This window comes from Mus caroli, chromosome 19, assembly GCF_900094665.2.
Source record: "Mus caroli chromosome 19, CAROLI_EIJ_v1.1, whole genome shotgun sequence".
Taxonomy (NCBI): Eukaryota; Metazoa; Chordata; class Mammalia; order Rodentia; family Muridae; genus Mus; species Mus caroli.
Window position 1 is genome coordinate 2,446,825 of NC_034588.1, and position 14,404 is coordinate 2,461,228.

A 14,404-nucleotide genomic window follows, 5' to 3' on the forward strand; every position below is an offset into this window, starting at 1 on the left:
ATTACAGATGCCTGTGACCCCCCTGTGGGTGCCAGGAACTGAACCCAGGTCCTCTGGAAGAGCAGCCAGTGTTCTTAACCACTGAGCCATCTCTCCAGCTCCCACGTGTTCTGCTCCAGCAGTTGTAGCCCACAATTGGCTGTTGTATGAAGGCTGAACTGAAAACTGGAAGACCAAGGGGATCGATCGCATTTGTTCTTGAATGGACCAGGTCAGGAGGACCAAAGGAGCATTCAAGGTCCTGGAAACCCAGTCCTTGTCATGTCCTGCCAGGCCTTCTGGCTGTGCCTTCCCTGAGGTCCCAGAAGAAGACACAAGACTTAGACCCCATACCTCTCCAGCTGGTCCCTCATCTGAGATGGTGCCACCAGCCCAGCCTAGTTGCTGACCAAGCTTGTGGTTCCCTAGCCCAAGCCTGTACTCTTGCTGCCATCAGGGTCTGTGATGATACCTGACCTCAGCCTTCCAAATATTCAGTCAGGAAGCTGGCTGAGTAAGGAATGGGGTCTCACAAGGGGTGCATAGACCACTACTGAGGCTTGCTTACCCTATCCCCAGATAGAGGTTCTGTCCTTGGGAACCTGATGACTGTGATTTGCTCTTGGGCAGCCCGCAGTCAGCCTGCACTGACAGGAAATTGCCTAATGGGTTTTGCCGGGAGCCACTCACCAACCCAAAGCACTTTGGAAGCAAGTTTGCTTCATGTCCTGGTCAAGCCTCTCACGCTAGCATCATCTCTGTAGCAGGGTCGATAACTCAGACATCCAGGGAGCTTAGAGGCAACTTTAAATTCTAGGCAAGTTACCTTGGACAAGTCACTTTAGGGACCTCAGAACTCACTTCAGGAACTGCCACTCACCCTGTTGGATTCCAGTCTCCACTCTCCCTTTCTTCTGTCATTTTTCTCTTGCTTATTTTAATATTTTTAGATTTCTTTTTTACGTTTTTATTATTAATTTGTTTCAGGGGATCCATGCCCTCTTCTGGCCTCTGTAAGCACCAGGCATGTATGATAATATGCATGATATGACACACATGTAGGTAAAAATACTCATACAAATAAATTACTTTTTTTAAAAAGAGGGCTCCCTGAGCCAACAGAACTCAGAGCTAAATCCTGCTCACAGCAGAAGCTCACATTGCCCAGCCTTCTGTGTCTTTCTCCAGCCAACCCAGAACTCCAGACTGGTCAGCTGGGAGCCTGGCACAAGGAAGGGAAGGGCAGAAGGGGTTAGAGCAGGAAGGACTTTGAAACTATGCAGTGAAGGACTGTCAGGACAGCTGGCTGGAGGTACAGAAGAGAGCACCTAAGAGTGTCAGCTGAAGGCCCAGTGACCCTTCCAGACCTCTCTTACATAGGACCACAAACAAGCCTGATAAGGCAAGGGGTCTCTTGCAAGAAGTCACAGCTACTCTGATGAAGTGAGCTGTTCAGCTTGGAGGATTGTCTTCTCCATCAGCGACTTCCAGGCATTGCTCCTGACAGTTGCCCGTGCCCCAGACCCTTCTGTTTAAAGGCAGAATGTGTGTGATGGGAAGGTTCAGCAGACCAGGAAAAGCCGCTGGAGAGAGAGAGCTGAGGAAGCTGCCCTTGGGAAGCAGAACTTGGTTCTTGTTCTAAAGCCACGCAGGATGCTCTCCTGGCAGACATGTTAGCCTCACTCTAACTGTGTCACTGATACTCGCAGGTAATCCTCCAAGGCCTAGCCCCGAGCCAGAGGAGCCACGGAGGGCCGGGCCCACGGAGCGAGGCAATAGCTCTGGGACGCCTAAACTGATCCAACGTGCATTGCTACGGGGGACCGCTCTGCTGGCTTCCCTAGGCCTTGGCCGAGATCTGCAGCCTCCAGGAGGCCTGAGCCGTGAACGCGGGGAGTCCCCGACAGCACCACCCCCTGCACAGATGCCCTCATCCTGCCCACCTGAGCTGCCCTCCACCCCGCTCATCCGCCTCTCACAAACAACACCTGATGCCCATGGCCCACCCACTCCTGGACCCTTATTGCTAGACCTAGGTGTTCCCTCTGGCCAGCCATCAGCCAAGAGCCCTCGGCGGGAAGAGACACGTGGTGAGTGACCCAAAGGCTGATGGGGAGATAGAGGCCATCAGAGAAGAATGGCAGGGAACTCAGAGGACCACAGGCAGGTACTTGGTACCCAAACCAGATTCTTAGGCTCTGTGGCTGTTGGTAGAGCTCTAGGTTCAGCTGTGAAATACAGAAATCTCCCTAATGGTGATAGACTCCTATTGATTGGTTGGGCTAGGTGCTATAACCATTCTATACAGAAGTTATTACATTAAATTATAATCTGTATATGAAGCTCTTTTTTTTTTTTTTGGTTTTTCCAGACAGGGTTTCTCTGTATAGCCCTGACTGTCCTGGAACTCACTTTGTAGACCAGGCTGGCCTCGAACTCAGAAATCCGCCTGCCTCTGCCTCCTGAGTGCTGGGATTAAAGGCGTGCACCACTACTCCTGGCTATATGAAGCATTCTTATGCCCAGTTCTTAGATGAAGTTCTTTGTTTGTTTATTTGTTGTTTGTCTATTTGAAGCAAGGTCTCCCTATGTAGCCCAGGCTGGACTCAAGTCCCAGTCCTCCTGTCTCAGCATCTCAAGTTCCAATATAACAGGCATGTTCCACCATGCCAGGCTAGATGAGGAAATTAATTTATTTTTACGTTTATTTATTCATTGCGGGGGCACACATGCCACAGGGCAAATATGGGGAGATTTCGGAAGTCGGTTCTTTCCTTCCACCACCTGGGTGCCAGAGCTTGAACTCAGGTTGTTAGTCATGACAGCAAGCCCCTGTAACTGCTAAGCTGTCTCACCGGCTTAGATGAGGAACTGTAAGGAGCACAGAGCATACAGATGTAAAGCTTGGGGTTCTTGCAGCTAGTAAGTCACCAAGCCCAGATAGGTCTAAGCCAGCCTGACCCTGAAACTGTGGGATGAACAGATAATCTCAGAACGTAAGGAGCCATAGAACCCACAAGGCTATGGCTACCCATAACCCTGAAATGCTAGAAGCCCAGGCAAGAGCAGGCCAGTTCCTCCAAAGGACATCTAAGAATGAGTGGGTGCCTGCCTAACCATGTACCCCTTTTATACCCCCATAGGAAGAACCGTCTCACCCCCACCAGGAATATCACGCTCTGCTCCTGGCACACCTGGAACCCCTCGCTCACCACCGTTGGGCCTCATCAGCCGACCTCGGCCCTCACCACTCCGTAGCCGTATTGACCCATGGAGCTTCGTGTCAGCTGGGCCACGGCCTTCACCCCTGCCCTCTCCACAGCCTGCACCCCGACGAGCACCGTGGACCTTATTCCCAGACTCAGATCCCTTCTGGGACTCCCCACCTGCCAACCCCTTCCGGGGAGGCTCCCAGGACTGCAGGACGCAGACCAAAGACGTGGGTGCTCAGGCCCCATGGGCACCAGAGGCAGGGCCCTGAGTGGCCAGACCACACCCCACGCTCCGGCTGCCTTCGAGGAGGCATAGCATACACTGGAAGAGGAGCCAGGAGGCCTCTGTGGCTGCCTTGGTTTCCCCCAGGGACCCTGACCCTTTGGGGGTCAGGAACACTACACTGCACAGAAAGCCTTCACACTGGATGGGGGCTACACCCCACATGCCTACAAACTGTAGGGACCCCTGACTTACCTGCCCCACTGGGGCCTGACACTGTACCTAGCTGGTTAGGAGGACCAGAGCCTGTCTCAGGGAATTGCCCCCAGGAGCGGTGCAGGGAGCAGGGAGGTCCAGGGGAAAGGGGCCGACCTCAGGTGTCACCAGCACTTTTGACCAAGTCCTGTTACTGTGGCCCCTGTCTCCAAGGCCGAGTTCCTGGACCCCCAACCCTGGAGGTTATTGGAGCCGGGGCTCTCTGGGTGCCTTTCTACTGCCCTGCCAAGGTTGGAGCCTTGGCCTGGGGAGCCAATGAAGCCAAATAAACTTGTAAGCTGTCTCCCCAAATGTAATCTGTCACCTTTCTTGGAGGTAATCTGGTGTCCTTGTCTTCATGCCCCTAGAACTCTGGGCAGATAAGTAGCTGAGGCAGAGCTAGGAGGCCTTGTGCCTCTCCTCTCCTCCAAGCCCAGCAACTGGGTAGTCGCTAAGGCCCAGCCCAGCCAGCCTCTCACCATTGCCAGGCTTTGGCCACTCCACATTTTTCCTTGAGCCATCTCTACCATTCAAGTGATGCTTTGCCCAGAGGTTTCCTGTTGCCAGTGGTCCCTGTTGCCTATTGGGCCCAGCTGCGATGTCATCTCTAGGAACCTTTCCCAGGATGTGTCGTCTTCACCCCAGGGAGATCACTCACCTCTGGGAAAAATCTCAAGGGTTTGCCCTGGGTTTGCCTCTTGTCATATTCTGGATATGGGGAAGCCATGGTGACCCTCCCTGGTGGCCTGGACCTGGCCTTGAGGTTCCCACCCAGTCAATGCCTTAGGGCAGCGTCCTTCCATGGTTTATGAGTGAAGCTCCCCCAATTTACACAAACTAGCCATTCCAGGTCTGCAGTCCAGCCAGGCAGAGGCAGGAGATCCGCAGCAAGAGCCAGAACAAAAAGTCAGGAACATAAGCTAACCAAGCGCCCTTACCTCATGCTCTCTCCAGCTGTGTCCGTCTGAGTCCCACAGAGCCTCTCCCACCCTCTGCTTCGGCGACCACTGTCCCACCTAGAATGCTTCAGCATCCTCACAAGATCTTTGGTCTACTTGCCAACAACACCCTGTCTCCTCAGCCCCTTCTTCATGGTTGGTCTCTGACTCCTGTATGACTGACTTTTTCCCTGATGTTATCTTTAAATTTTTATTTTATTTTAAACAATCTTACTCTATCGCCCTAACTGACTTCGAATTTGCTTTGTAGATCAGGTTAGCCTTGAACTCACAGAAATCTTGCCCTTCTGCCTCCCGAGTGCAGAGATTGAAGGCATTCGCCATCACACTCGGCCCTATATTTTTATGTAGATGGTTGTTTTGCCTGCTTGGGTCTTTACCACAAGTGTGCCTGGTACACTCGTGCCAGGGGGAGGCTGTCAGATGCCCTGGAACTAGAGTCACTGGCAGTCGTGAGCCACCATGTAGGTGCCAGGAATCGAACCAAGGTCCTCTGGAAGAACAGCAAGTGTTCCTCACAGCAGACCATCTTTCCAGCACCATAACTAGCTTGTTCTCTGGTTGAAATATTACTTCCTTCAAAGAGTTTTCCTGGGAAGTGTGCCCTCCCCGCAGACTGCTCCCTGGTAGTTTGTCAGCAGATTTCTTGTGGGAGCAGCAGGAGAGGACAAACCTGTGTCTGTCATCTTCCCTGGTGTCTGAATGAGTGATGCATATGTGACCAAGGAGGCGTGACTTTGCGTACGTTCGTGTGAGGCCCTCTCCAGGCTTTTCTCACCCAGTCAGTCTTCTCACCACAGTGTCTTCCTCCGCCCACCCCCAGTGCCCGGCTGCCATGTCTTGCCCCAGAAACTGGGCGTGCTGCGGCTCACCTCCCTCATCCACGTTCATTCTAGTCATCTCAGCCGCCTACCCACCCAGCACCTCCTCCCCGCCACGCCCTTCGCAGCCCCTCCCTGGTGCCACTGGTGGCTTAGCCTATACTCCCTCACCTTCCCAGACTCAGTGCCATGCTATGGGGAGTCTGAAACCATGGGCCCGATACCTGCTCCTGCTTATGGCCCACCTGCTGGCCATGGGCCTTGGGGCTGTGGTGCTTCAGGCCCTGGAGGGCCCTCCAGCTCGCCACCTCCAGGCCCAGGTCCAGGCTGAACTGGCTAGCTTCCAGGCAGAGCACAGGGCCTGCTTGCCACCTGAGGCCCTGGAGGAGCTGCTAGGTGCGGTCCTGAGAGCACAGGCCCATGGAGTTTCCAGCCTGGGCAACGGCTCAGAGACAAGCAACTGGGATCTGCCCTCAGCTCTGCTGTTCACTGCCAGCATCCTCACCACCACCGGTAGGCCATTACCACCACCACCACCAAGCAAACCAGGAGGAGGACCCAAGAGCTCTAGGGTGCAAGCCCTTCCCCCACCCCAAAGCTCCAGACAAAGCCACGGCTCTATCTGGCCTGACATCACAAGTGGGGCTCCCCACACAACACACCCCAACTGGTGCCTCCACTTAAGCTGCCAGGAGGGGTGTGGCCTCCCCAGCCCCACCCCTCAGCACTCTGCATCCAGCAGAGAAACCTGGGTCACACAGGCCTGAAGCCAGACAGAGGATACGTCTGGGTGGGATAGACTCTTGGCTAGAGAGATGCTGTAGGAAGCACAGCTGAGGGGAGGAAGTGGTGATGGTGTGCTCAGAGCCCAGCGAACAGGGTGCAGAAGTAGGTCAGGTTAGCGAAATCCCTGGCTAAGAGAACAGATGTGCTTAGGCACAGAACTGGTCCTAGGAGGTTGGTTTTGTTTCCTTGTCCTGCAAATAGTCTAAATACTTTTCAAAGTGAAATATGTATCTCCAACTTCCTTCTCAATTGGCTGGAGCAGGATGGAGCCTGCCTCTAGACCACATGACCGCTGGCCCACCCAGTCCTCACTACACTCTTACCTCACAGCTGACTCCTAGGAGCTTTGGCCTTTGTTCTCCCAGCATGCTCCAGTCTCCTACCTCTCTTTCTTGCTCCTTCTTCTCTGGCTCTAAATGCTGTCTCTCGTGCATGCTGCCTCTTTTCAGAACGTCTTGTTCCCTTGCCTGCTTCCCTCACCATAACCCAGAGCCCGGGCAGATACACATTTGGGGAAAGAAGACGGATGGCATGCCACAGGTAGATTTGGAAATAATGGTAAAGATGAGAACTGGCAAATCCAGGAAGCCAGGATCCAGCTGGGGAGACATCAGTTGTGGAGCACTTGCCTAGAAGGCATGGGGTTCCCTGGGCTCCATCTGAAGTTCAGAGAAAGAGGAAGGGTCTCTCAAAGCCAGAATCAGCTTTAAATTGTTCCAGCTACAGACAGCCTAGGGCATCTGTCTTCAGAATTAATTTTCCAGAAAAGACAACAGTAACCCAATGAGGTTAAGAAGCCAGTCCAAGCCGGGCGTGGTGGCGCACGCCTTTAATCCCAGCACTCGGGAGGCAGAGGCAGGCGGATTTCTGAGTTCGAGGCCAGCCTGGTCTACAAAGTGAGCTCCAGGACAGCCAGGGCTACACAGAGAAACCCTGTCTCGAAAAACCAAAAAAAAAAAAAAAAAAAAAGAAGCCAGTCCACCATCCAGTGCAAAGAGGACCCCAACCTGAAGCATTCATGCCATCACCAAAAGGCAGACTTCTGTGGGAGGTGATGGAGAAAGTGTGACCGCCAGGGGCAGCCCACTCAAAAGCTTGCTGCCCCTTCTCTCTCTTTTCCAGGTTATGGCCATATGGCCCCACTCTCCTCAGGTGGAAAGGCCTTCTGTGTGGTCTATGCAGCCCTGGGGCTGCCAGCCTCTCTAGCACTTGTGGCTGCCCTGCGCCACTGCTTGCTGCCTGTGTTCAGTCGCCCAGGTAACTGGGTAGCCATTCGTTGGCAGCTGGCACCAGCTCAGGCTGCTCTGCTACAGGCAGCAGGACTGGGCCTCCTGGTGGCCTGTGTCTTCATGCTGCTGCCAGCACTGGTGCTGTGGGGTGTACAGGGTGACTGCAGCCTGCTAGAAGCCATCTACTTCTGTTTCGGCTCACTCAGCACGATCGGCCTAGGAGACTTGCTGCCTGCCCATGGACGTGGCCTACACCCAGCCATTTACCACCTTGGGCAGTTTGCACTTCTTGGTGAGTCCAGAAGAGAGGAGGGTAGAGAGGGTCTGGACTACAACTCCCATAGACCACTAGGGACTACAATTCACAGAGATCCTACCCTAGGGCACAAAATGGGTGTTGTAAAGAATACTGGGAGCCATGTTGAGAGTTTCAAGTAGCGCCAGGGTGGATGGTGACACTGGGAAGTGGGTGGGGAGTATTCTGAGCACCCTAAGAGCTGCCCCTACTGCCTCTTCTCCCTAGGTTACTTGCTCCTGGGGCTCCTGGCCATGTTGTTAGCAGTAGAGACCTTCTCAGAGCTGCCTCAGGTCCGTGCCATGGTGAAATTCTTTGGGCCCAGTGGCTCTAGAACCGATGAAGATCAAGATGGCATCTTAGGCCAAGATGAGCTGGCTCTGAGCACTGTGCCGCCTGACGCCCCAGTCTTGGGACAAACCACCCCAGCCTCAGTATCAGAACAGACCCCAGCTTGATGACCCAAGTCAGGCGACAGGAATTCAGCTCGATCGTGTTGGGGGACCTTGAGCGGGAGGCCCCAAGGTGTGCTTGAAGAACATAGCAGGAAGGGGTTATGGGAATGAAGATGTCATGGGATAATGTTAATTTTAAAAATTAAATGGGCTGCTTAGCATGCACCAAGCAACTCTGGGCTAAATCTTCTAGCACTAGGAAAAATATTCAACTGTGTGAGTATGTGTATGTCAAACAAACAAAACAAAACAAAACAAAATCTAGTGGGGGTGGTGAACTCAGGCATGGAGGCATGGAGCGTGTTTGGAGGTCAGAGGACAACTTTGTGCACCTGGCGCGTTCCTTTCACCTTTGGGAGGTCCCAGGGATCGAACTCAGATCCTCAAGCTTGCTCAACAATGCTTTTTATCTACTGAGCAATCTTTTTGTTTTAAGATTTATTTATTTATTTTATGTATGTAAGTACACTGTAGCTGTCTTCAGACACACCAGAAGAGGGCATCGGATGCCATTACAGATGGTTGTGAGCCACCATGTGGTTGCTGAGAATTAAACTCAGGACCTCTGGAAGAGCAGTCAGTGCTCTTACCCACTGAGCCCTCTCGCCAGCCCCCTACTTAATGACCCATTTCAATAGTTTTTTTCTTTAGAACAACATCACTGAGTTTGAGGCCAGCCTGGTCTACAGAGTGAGTTGCAGGATAGATAAGGCCGTACAGAGAAACCCTGTCTCAAAAACAAAAGCAAACAAACATAAGAACAATGTAAATGAGACCAGCCTTGAACTCACAGAGGTCTGCCTCCCTCGCACCACCAACATAGCTGAGAACTATGGAACTCTTTCAAAAATGGGCTTTCCCTCCGGCCTCCATCCTTGGAAGGTCACATCTGTAACCGCTAAACTCAACTGGCTCCGGGTTAGAATCCTATACACAGCATCAGTGTTATTAGCTAAGTCCCACCCTCTTCCTTCCATTGAAGCCCTGTTGAGAAAGGGCAGGCACTGGTTTGTTCTACTCCAACTTTATTGCTCCCTCCCGAAGAGAAGGAGGATGTGGGTGTCAGTCCCCACACCATCCCTTGCCTGGGATCCTGGCCACCGCCAAAACATTCACATACACTCGGATAAATAAATACCAGCAGGCTCACTGCTCCAGTCCGAGAGTCTGGTCAGCCTTGCTTCTGCTCGCTGAAGGAGCGTGGGGACCTGGCCTCTGCTGTGCAGGCTGGGGGAGTGGTGAAGATGCTCCACGACCAGAGAAAGGGACAAACCAGACAGGAGACTCAGCTCAGGGTACAGCGTTCCCGCCTGCTCAGCTGCCGGCTCACCTTGCGACGGCGCTGCTCCAGGCCTCGTTCTAGGCGCTCATCTTCCTCCAGAGCACTGAAGATAGGGGTTAGTCTCAAGTTAGTCTCAGAGTTGGCCCTGCTTGCAAGCCCTGAGATTCCAGGCACAGCACTCCAGGAGTGCGCCCTGGGGCTTCTTCAAAACCAAGAACCATCCAAGTCCCCCACTCACATCCGTTCCTTCTGGTCCAGGTCCCGGACCAGTTCATCCCTTTGGTTCACCAGAGACACCAGCTCCTCCAACAGGAGTTGCTCGCGATGCTGCTGCGCAACTGTTTTCTGCCACTCTAAGAAACCAGGAGCCTGAGTCAGGAGGGTTCCTCCCCTGACCCTGTTTTACCTCCAGCCTTTGCTGTCCCAGACCCACTTCCTACCTTCAATGGCCAGCATGGCCCGCAACTCTCGGCTCAGCAATTCAAACCTCCGCTCCAAGTCCTGCTCCTCGATGCTGTCGGAGAAGTATGTTAAGTTAGAAGTGGGATGTAAGCGCCCAGGGCTGTGAGCACTTCCTCTCTATCCATTTCCACAGAGGGCTAGGAGACCCTCAGTGTTCTGTGCCGATGCCCATTCAGAGTTCCCTGTTGTTCCAGCTACTCTTCAATTACAGTTTGGATACGTATGTTTCTACCAATCCACACCCCTCTTAGGATTATTTAGAAGAAAGAAGTATGCTCACATTGTTCTGAGGAAATGATTCAAACTGCAAACAGGAAGCAAAGTTGCCTCTGGCATGCAGGACAGTTAAGAGCAAGGATGGGGAGAGGGGCTTGCCACCCCACTCCTGAACCGGCTCGGATTACTCTCAGCTCATTTTCCTAACTGTAAAGCTAGAGTCAAAGTGGACGGCCTGATTTCTCACTAAAGAGTACCAACATAAGAGGTATATGCTTTGCCAGGCAGTGATGGTGCGTGACTTACTCCCAGCACTCAGGAGGCAAAGGCAGACAGATCTCTGTAAGTTCAAGGCCAGCATGGTCTACACAGAGAGCTCCAGGACAGCCAGGGGCACATACACAGAGAAGTCCTGTCTTGTACAAACAAACAAATCCTCTTTGGTGCTGGAGAAATGACTTGGTGGTTAAGAGCATTGGCTGCTCTTCCAGAGGACTGGGATTCAATTCTCAGCACCCACACAGCAGCTCACAACTGTCTGTAACTCCAGTTCTAGAGGATCTGTCACCCTCACACCACATACACAAAATAAAATTAAAATAAATTATTTTAAAAAGCGGGGGGGGGCGTGTAGGCTGGAGAGATGGCTCAGCGATTAAGAGCACTGACTGCTCTTCCAAAGGTCCAGAGTTCAATTCCCAGGAACCTCATGGTGGCTCACAACCATCTGTAATGGGATCCAGTGCCCTCTTCTGGTGTGTCTGAAGACAGCAACAGTGTACTCATACATTAAATAAATAAATAAATAAATAAATAAATCTTTTTAAAAAGAGGTGTATGAGCCGGGCGTGGTGGCACACACCTTTAATCCCAGCACTCGGGAGGCAGAGGCAGGCGGATTTCTGAGTTCAAGGACAGCCTGGTCTACAGAGTGAGTTCCAGGACAGCCAGGGCTACACACAGAAACCCTGTCTCGAAAAACCAAAAAAGAAAAAAAAGAAGTGTATGTTTTTATACAGTTAGAGAAGACAAAATACTAATAAAATGACTACGCAAAATCTCTCCAAAAAGATCTTTGAAAAAAGGAGAAAGTAGTGACTAGGTAACTCTAACCAAAGTAAGCTCAGCTTCACTGCCCTCTGGGCAGCCCTGAGCCAGCTGGGCGGGCAGGCAGGCGGGCGGGCAGAGGCCTAGCAGCAAGAGGCTTAAAGCCAGACTCACAGCAGCTGCAGCTGGTCCTGCCTCCGGATGAGCGCATTCTTCTTGTTGACCAGGGTGAACCATTCCTGAATCAGCAGCTCCTCCTGCAGCCTGTTGGCACCTGAATCAGGCCAGGACAGTCACCAGTCACCAGAGATGCCACCTGACAGGGCAGAGCAGCTGGAGATCGGGGGACAGTCACCAGAGATGCCACCTGACAGGGCAGAGCAGCTGGGGATCGGGGGACAGTCACCAGAAATGCCACCCGACAGGGCAGAGCAGCTGGGGATCAGGGGAGGGGGCTTGTTTTCCTGTGGTATCTCAGAAGTCTCAGCTACATCCCACCAACCAGCTTCCTGGGGCCACCAAAGGGACTCTAGCGGTGTCTCCTCCCAGCTCCTCCCAAGGTCAGGAGCTGCTGCAGAGCTGGGCAGATTTAGGGAGGAGGCTGTTGCGGAGCAAGCCCCAAAATCAGGGGTCCCACCTGATTCCATGAGGCTCCTCAGCTGCTTCTCCACCTCAGCGGCCCTCCCGTCTATCTGTCCCTGTTCCTGCTCCAGGGCTTGCAGCTCTGCACACACGTACTGACTTGTGTCCTGGAACCGTTGCTAGAAGGGGAAGGAAGGAGGCCGAGGACAGGTGAGCTCACCACAGGCCAGCTCAGAAAGTACCACACCAACTCTGCCCACCCAACTCTCCTTACCAGGCCTGCCTCTTCCCCCGGGCTGGGTGATGACTCCTCAGTAGGAGGGGTCCCACCTGCAGACAAAAACCAGGACAGGTCCCTCCAGCTAGCAGAAGTCCCCAGAAGGATCCCTGAACATCGTGAGCTGAGCTCTGTCACCACCCCCACCTTCCAAACTACTTACCGGGCGGCTGCTGTGGGGCTGGGGCTGGGGCTGGGGCTGGGAGTGGGGCAGCGTCAGGGCTGGAGGCAGGGTTTGAACCTTCCTGTGGAAAGAGTCTAATGAGAGCTGGGGCTTTTTAGTTCCCAAAGTCACTGCAGACAACTAAGGACCCTCCCTCATACACAGCAGAAGGAGGAGCTCTGGTCCGGCTGCTTCTCCAGTCCCACAAGCACCTCCTTCAGGATAAAGAGCTTCCTCAAGGACAAGCCATGCCTTCACTCCCACCCGACGGCCTGGGTCATCCACCTCTGACTCCAAACGCTCCTGTGGGGCCTGGAGTTGATAATTCTTTTAGGGTAAGTCAGTGGGAAAGATTGGGAAAGACACAGCAGGAACCCTTGCCTTCCACTCTTCCCCATCCCTTCCCCTCCAGAGCATGCTCAGGTCCTCTGGCTCTTGACATATAGTGGGGGCCTCCATCCCTGCTAGTGCTGCTACAGCGACAGAGCTACCTCATCAGGAGCTAGGCTACCCTGAGTCTGCATCTACCTTCTGACCAGAAGGGGGCACCCTCCTACCTGCTAGGATTTCATATCTAGAGCCTATAATGCTCTTTGCAGGAACTAAGGAATTTTGTTATGGAAAGGCTTAAGTCTGGCCCCCATTGTTCCCTATTCCTTGTTACTAGGGCCCAATTATTTTTAAAAACAATCTACATTTATTTATTTTATGGTCTGAGTGTTTTACCAGCATGTATGTGTGTGGTGTACTGGTGTCCAATATTTGCAGAGGTCAGAAGTGGGTGTCAGATGGCCTGAAGATCTCTTGGAAACTGGAGTTATAAACTACAATGTAACCCATTGTGGGTGTTGGGAACCAAACTCAGGTTCTCAGCAAGAGCAGCCAGTGCTCTTGGCCCCTGGGGCCTAACTTTGAACTCTCTAACAGCCTGGCTCCTTGGTCAATACTCTTAGCCACTCTCTGGCTCAGAGGTGTAGAACCTAAAGGGGTTGGCCAACTGTTCACCCCAACGTGTGCCCATCAGACAAGTCATGCTGCTCAGGTGCTATCCTGTCTGGACAGGAATAGCGGTGGTGCCACCTGCCACCATCATTCACATCCATCTCACGCTGCGAGGCCTCCCCAAAACATCTACTTCTGCTGTAGCTCTCTCCATACCCTGTGTCAGCGCCCAGTCTCAGTGCTCAGGCCTGGGGAGCTACACCCTCAATTCCTTTACCACCACGAGGCCCGCCAAGTCACCACCCTCTGGCCACAGCAATGGACTTTCAGTTCTCTAAAAAGCTTCCTGAAACCACTCTCCAGCTTGAGTTGCTCCAAACCAACTAGACCTTCCTGGCCCAACTTGGACCCCTCCTACAGGTGGCCCCTCGAGGGCACGTCCCTCCACACCTCTGCCTCTCTTCCTGGCCTCGTGGCTGCTCAGACCCCACACCTCCTTGTGCTATTGGTTATTGCATCCTCTTTAACTAGAGACGGCCTGGGTATTTGGGACAGGATGTGACTATGTAGCTCTGGCTGGCAGGAACCTCTGTAGCCCAGGCTGGCCTCGAACTCACGGAGAACCCCCTGCTTCTGCTTCCCCAGTGCTAGGGTTAAAGGTGTGCACCACATGACTATCTATTTGTAAGATTCACATTTTTTAAGTTTTTTAATAATTTTATATATATTTATGTGTATTATGTATCAGTATATACCTCTCTGTGTGTGTATGTGTGTGCATGAATGAGTGCAGATGACCTCAGAAGCCAGAGGTATCATATCCCTCTAGAGCAGGAATAGGCAGTGTAGACCACCTGATGTGGACACTGGGAATTGACTTTGGGCCCCACAGATTAGCAATATGTACTCTTGACCATTGAGACATTTCTCCAGCCCCATTAAATTTTTGTTTTGTTTTTTTGTTTTTGTTATTTTTTTGTTTTTGTCTGTTTTTTTTTTTTGTTTTTTGTTTTTTTTTTTTTAAGACAGGGTTTCTCTGTGTGGCTCTGGCTATCCTGGAACTTCCTCTGTAGAACAGGATGGCCTAGAACTCAAAGATGCACCTGCCTCTGCCTTCTAAGTACTGAGATTAAAGGAGTGCACCACCAACCTCAACCTAGCATATTAAAACATTTTAAGCCAGGTGGTGGTGGCGCACGCCTTTAATCCCAGCACTTGG

General features: G+C 52.5%; 3 protein-coding genes across 12 annotated transcripts in view; 2 read left to right on the forward strand and 1 right to left on the reverse strand.

Annotated features, from left to right (window-relative positions):
* The window catches only part of Map3k11 (mitogen-activated protein kinase kinase kinase 11), a 14,239-nt gene extending 10,258 nt beyond the window's left edge, over positions 1–3,981 (forward strand). For all 3 annotated transcript variants that reach the window (XM_021151599.2, XM_021151601.2, XM_021151600.1), the window contains exons 11-12: positions 1,689–2,069; positions 3,123–3,981. In XM_021151599.2, the coding sequence (XP_021007258.1) occupies positions 1,689–2,069; positions 3,123–3,460 (719 nt within the window). In that variant the 3' untranslated portion in view covers positions 3,461–3,981. The remainder of the gene's footprint in view (positions 1–1,688; positions 2,070–3,122) is intronic.
* Positions 3,982–5,538: 1,557 nt separating this feature from the next.
* Kcnk7 (potassium two pore domain channel subfamily K member 7) lies at positions 5,539–8,379 on the forward strand. Its single transcript, XM_021151603.1, has 3 exons — positions 5,539–5,962; positions 7,358–7,756; positions 7,988–8,379. Exons 1-3 carry the CDS (start codon positions 5,644–5,646, stop codon positions 8,215–8,217), a joined length of 948 nt encoding a protein of 315 aa, XP_021007262.1. The 5' UTR covers positions 5,539–5,643; the 3' UTR covers positions 8,218–8,379.
* Positions 8,380–9,222: 843 nt separating this feature from the next.
* The window catches only part of Ehbp1l1 (EH domain binding protein 1 like 1), a 19,656-nt gene continuing 14,474 nt past the window's right edge, over positions 9,223–14,404 (reverse strand). For all 8 annotated transcript variants that reach the window (XM_021151783.1, XM_021151781.1, XM_021151778.1 and 5 more), the window contains 7 exons: positions 12,244–12,325; positions 12,078–12,133; positions 11,859–11,982; positions 11,396–11,495; positions 9,937–10,010; positions 9,735–9,849; positions 9,223–9,599 (listed from right to left, as the gene is read on the reverse strand). In XM_021151783.1, coding sequence (XP_021007442.1) covers positions 9,500–9,599; positions 9,735–9,849; positions 9,937–10,010; positions 11,396–11,495; positions 11,859–11,982; positions 12,078–12,133; positions 12,244–12,325 — 651 coding nt within the window. In that variant the 3' untranslated portion in view covers positions 9,223–9,499. The remainder of the gene's footprint in view (positions 9,600–9,734; positions 9,850–9,936; positions 10,011–11,395; positions 11,496–11,858; positions 11,983–12,077; positions 12,134–12,243; positions 12,326–14,404) is intronic.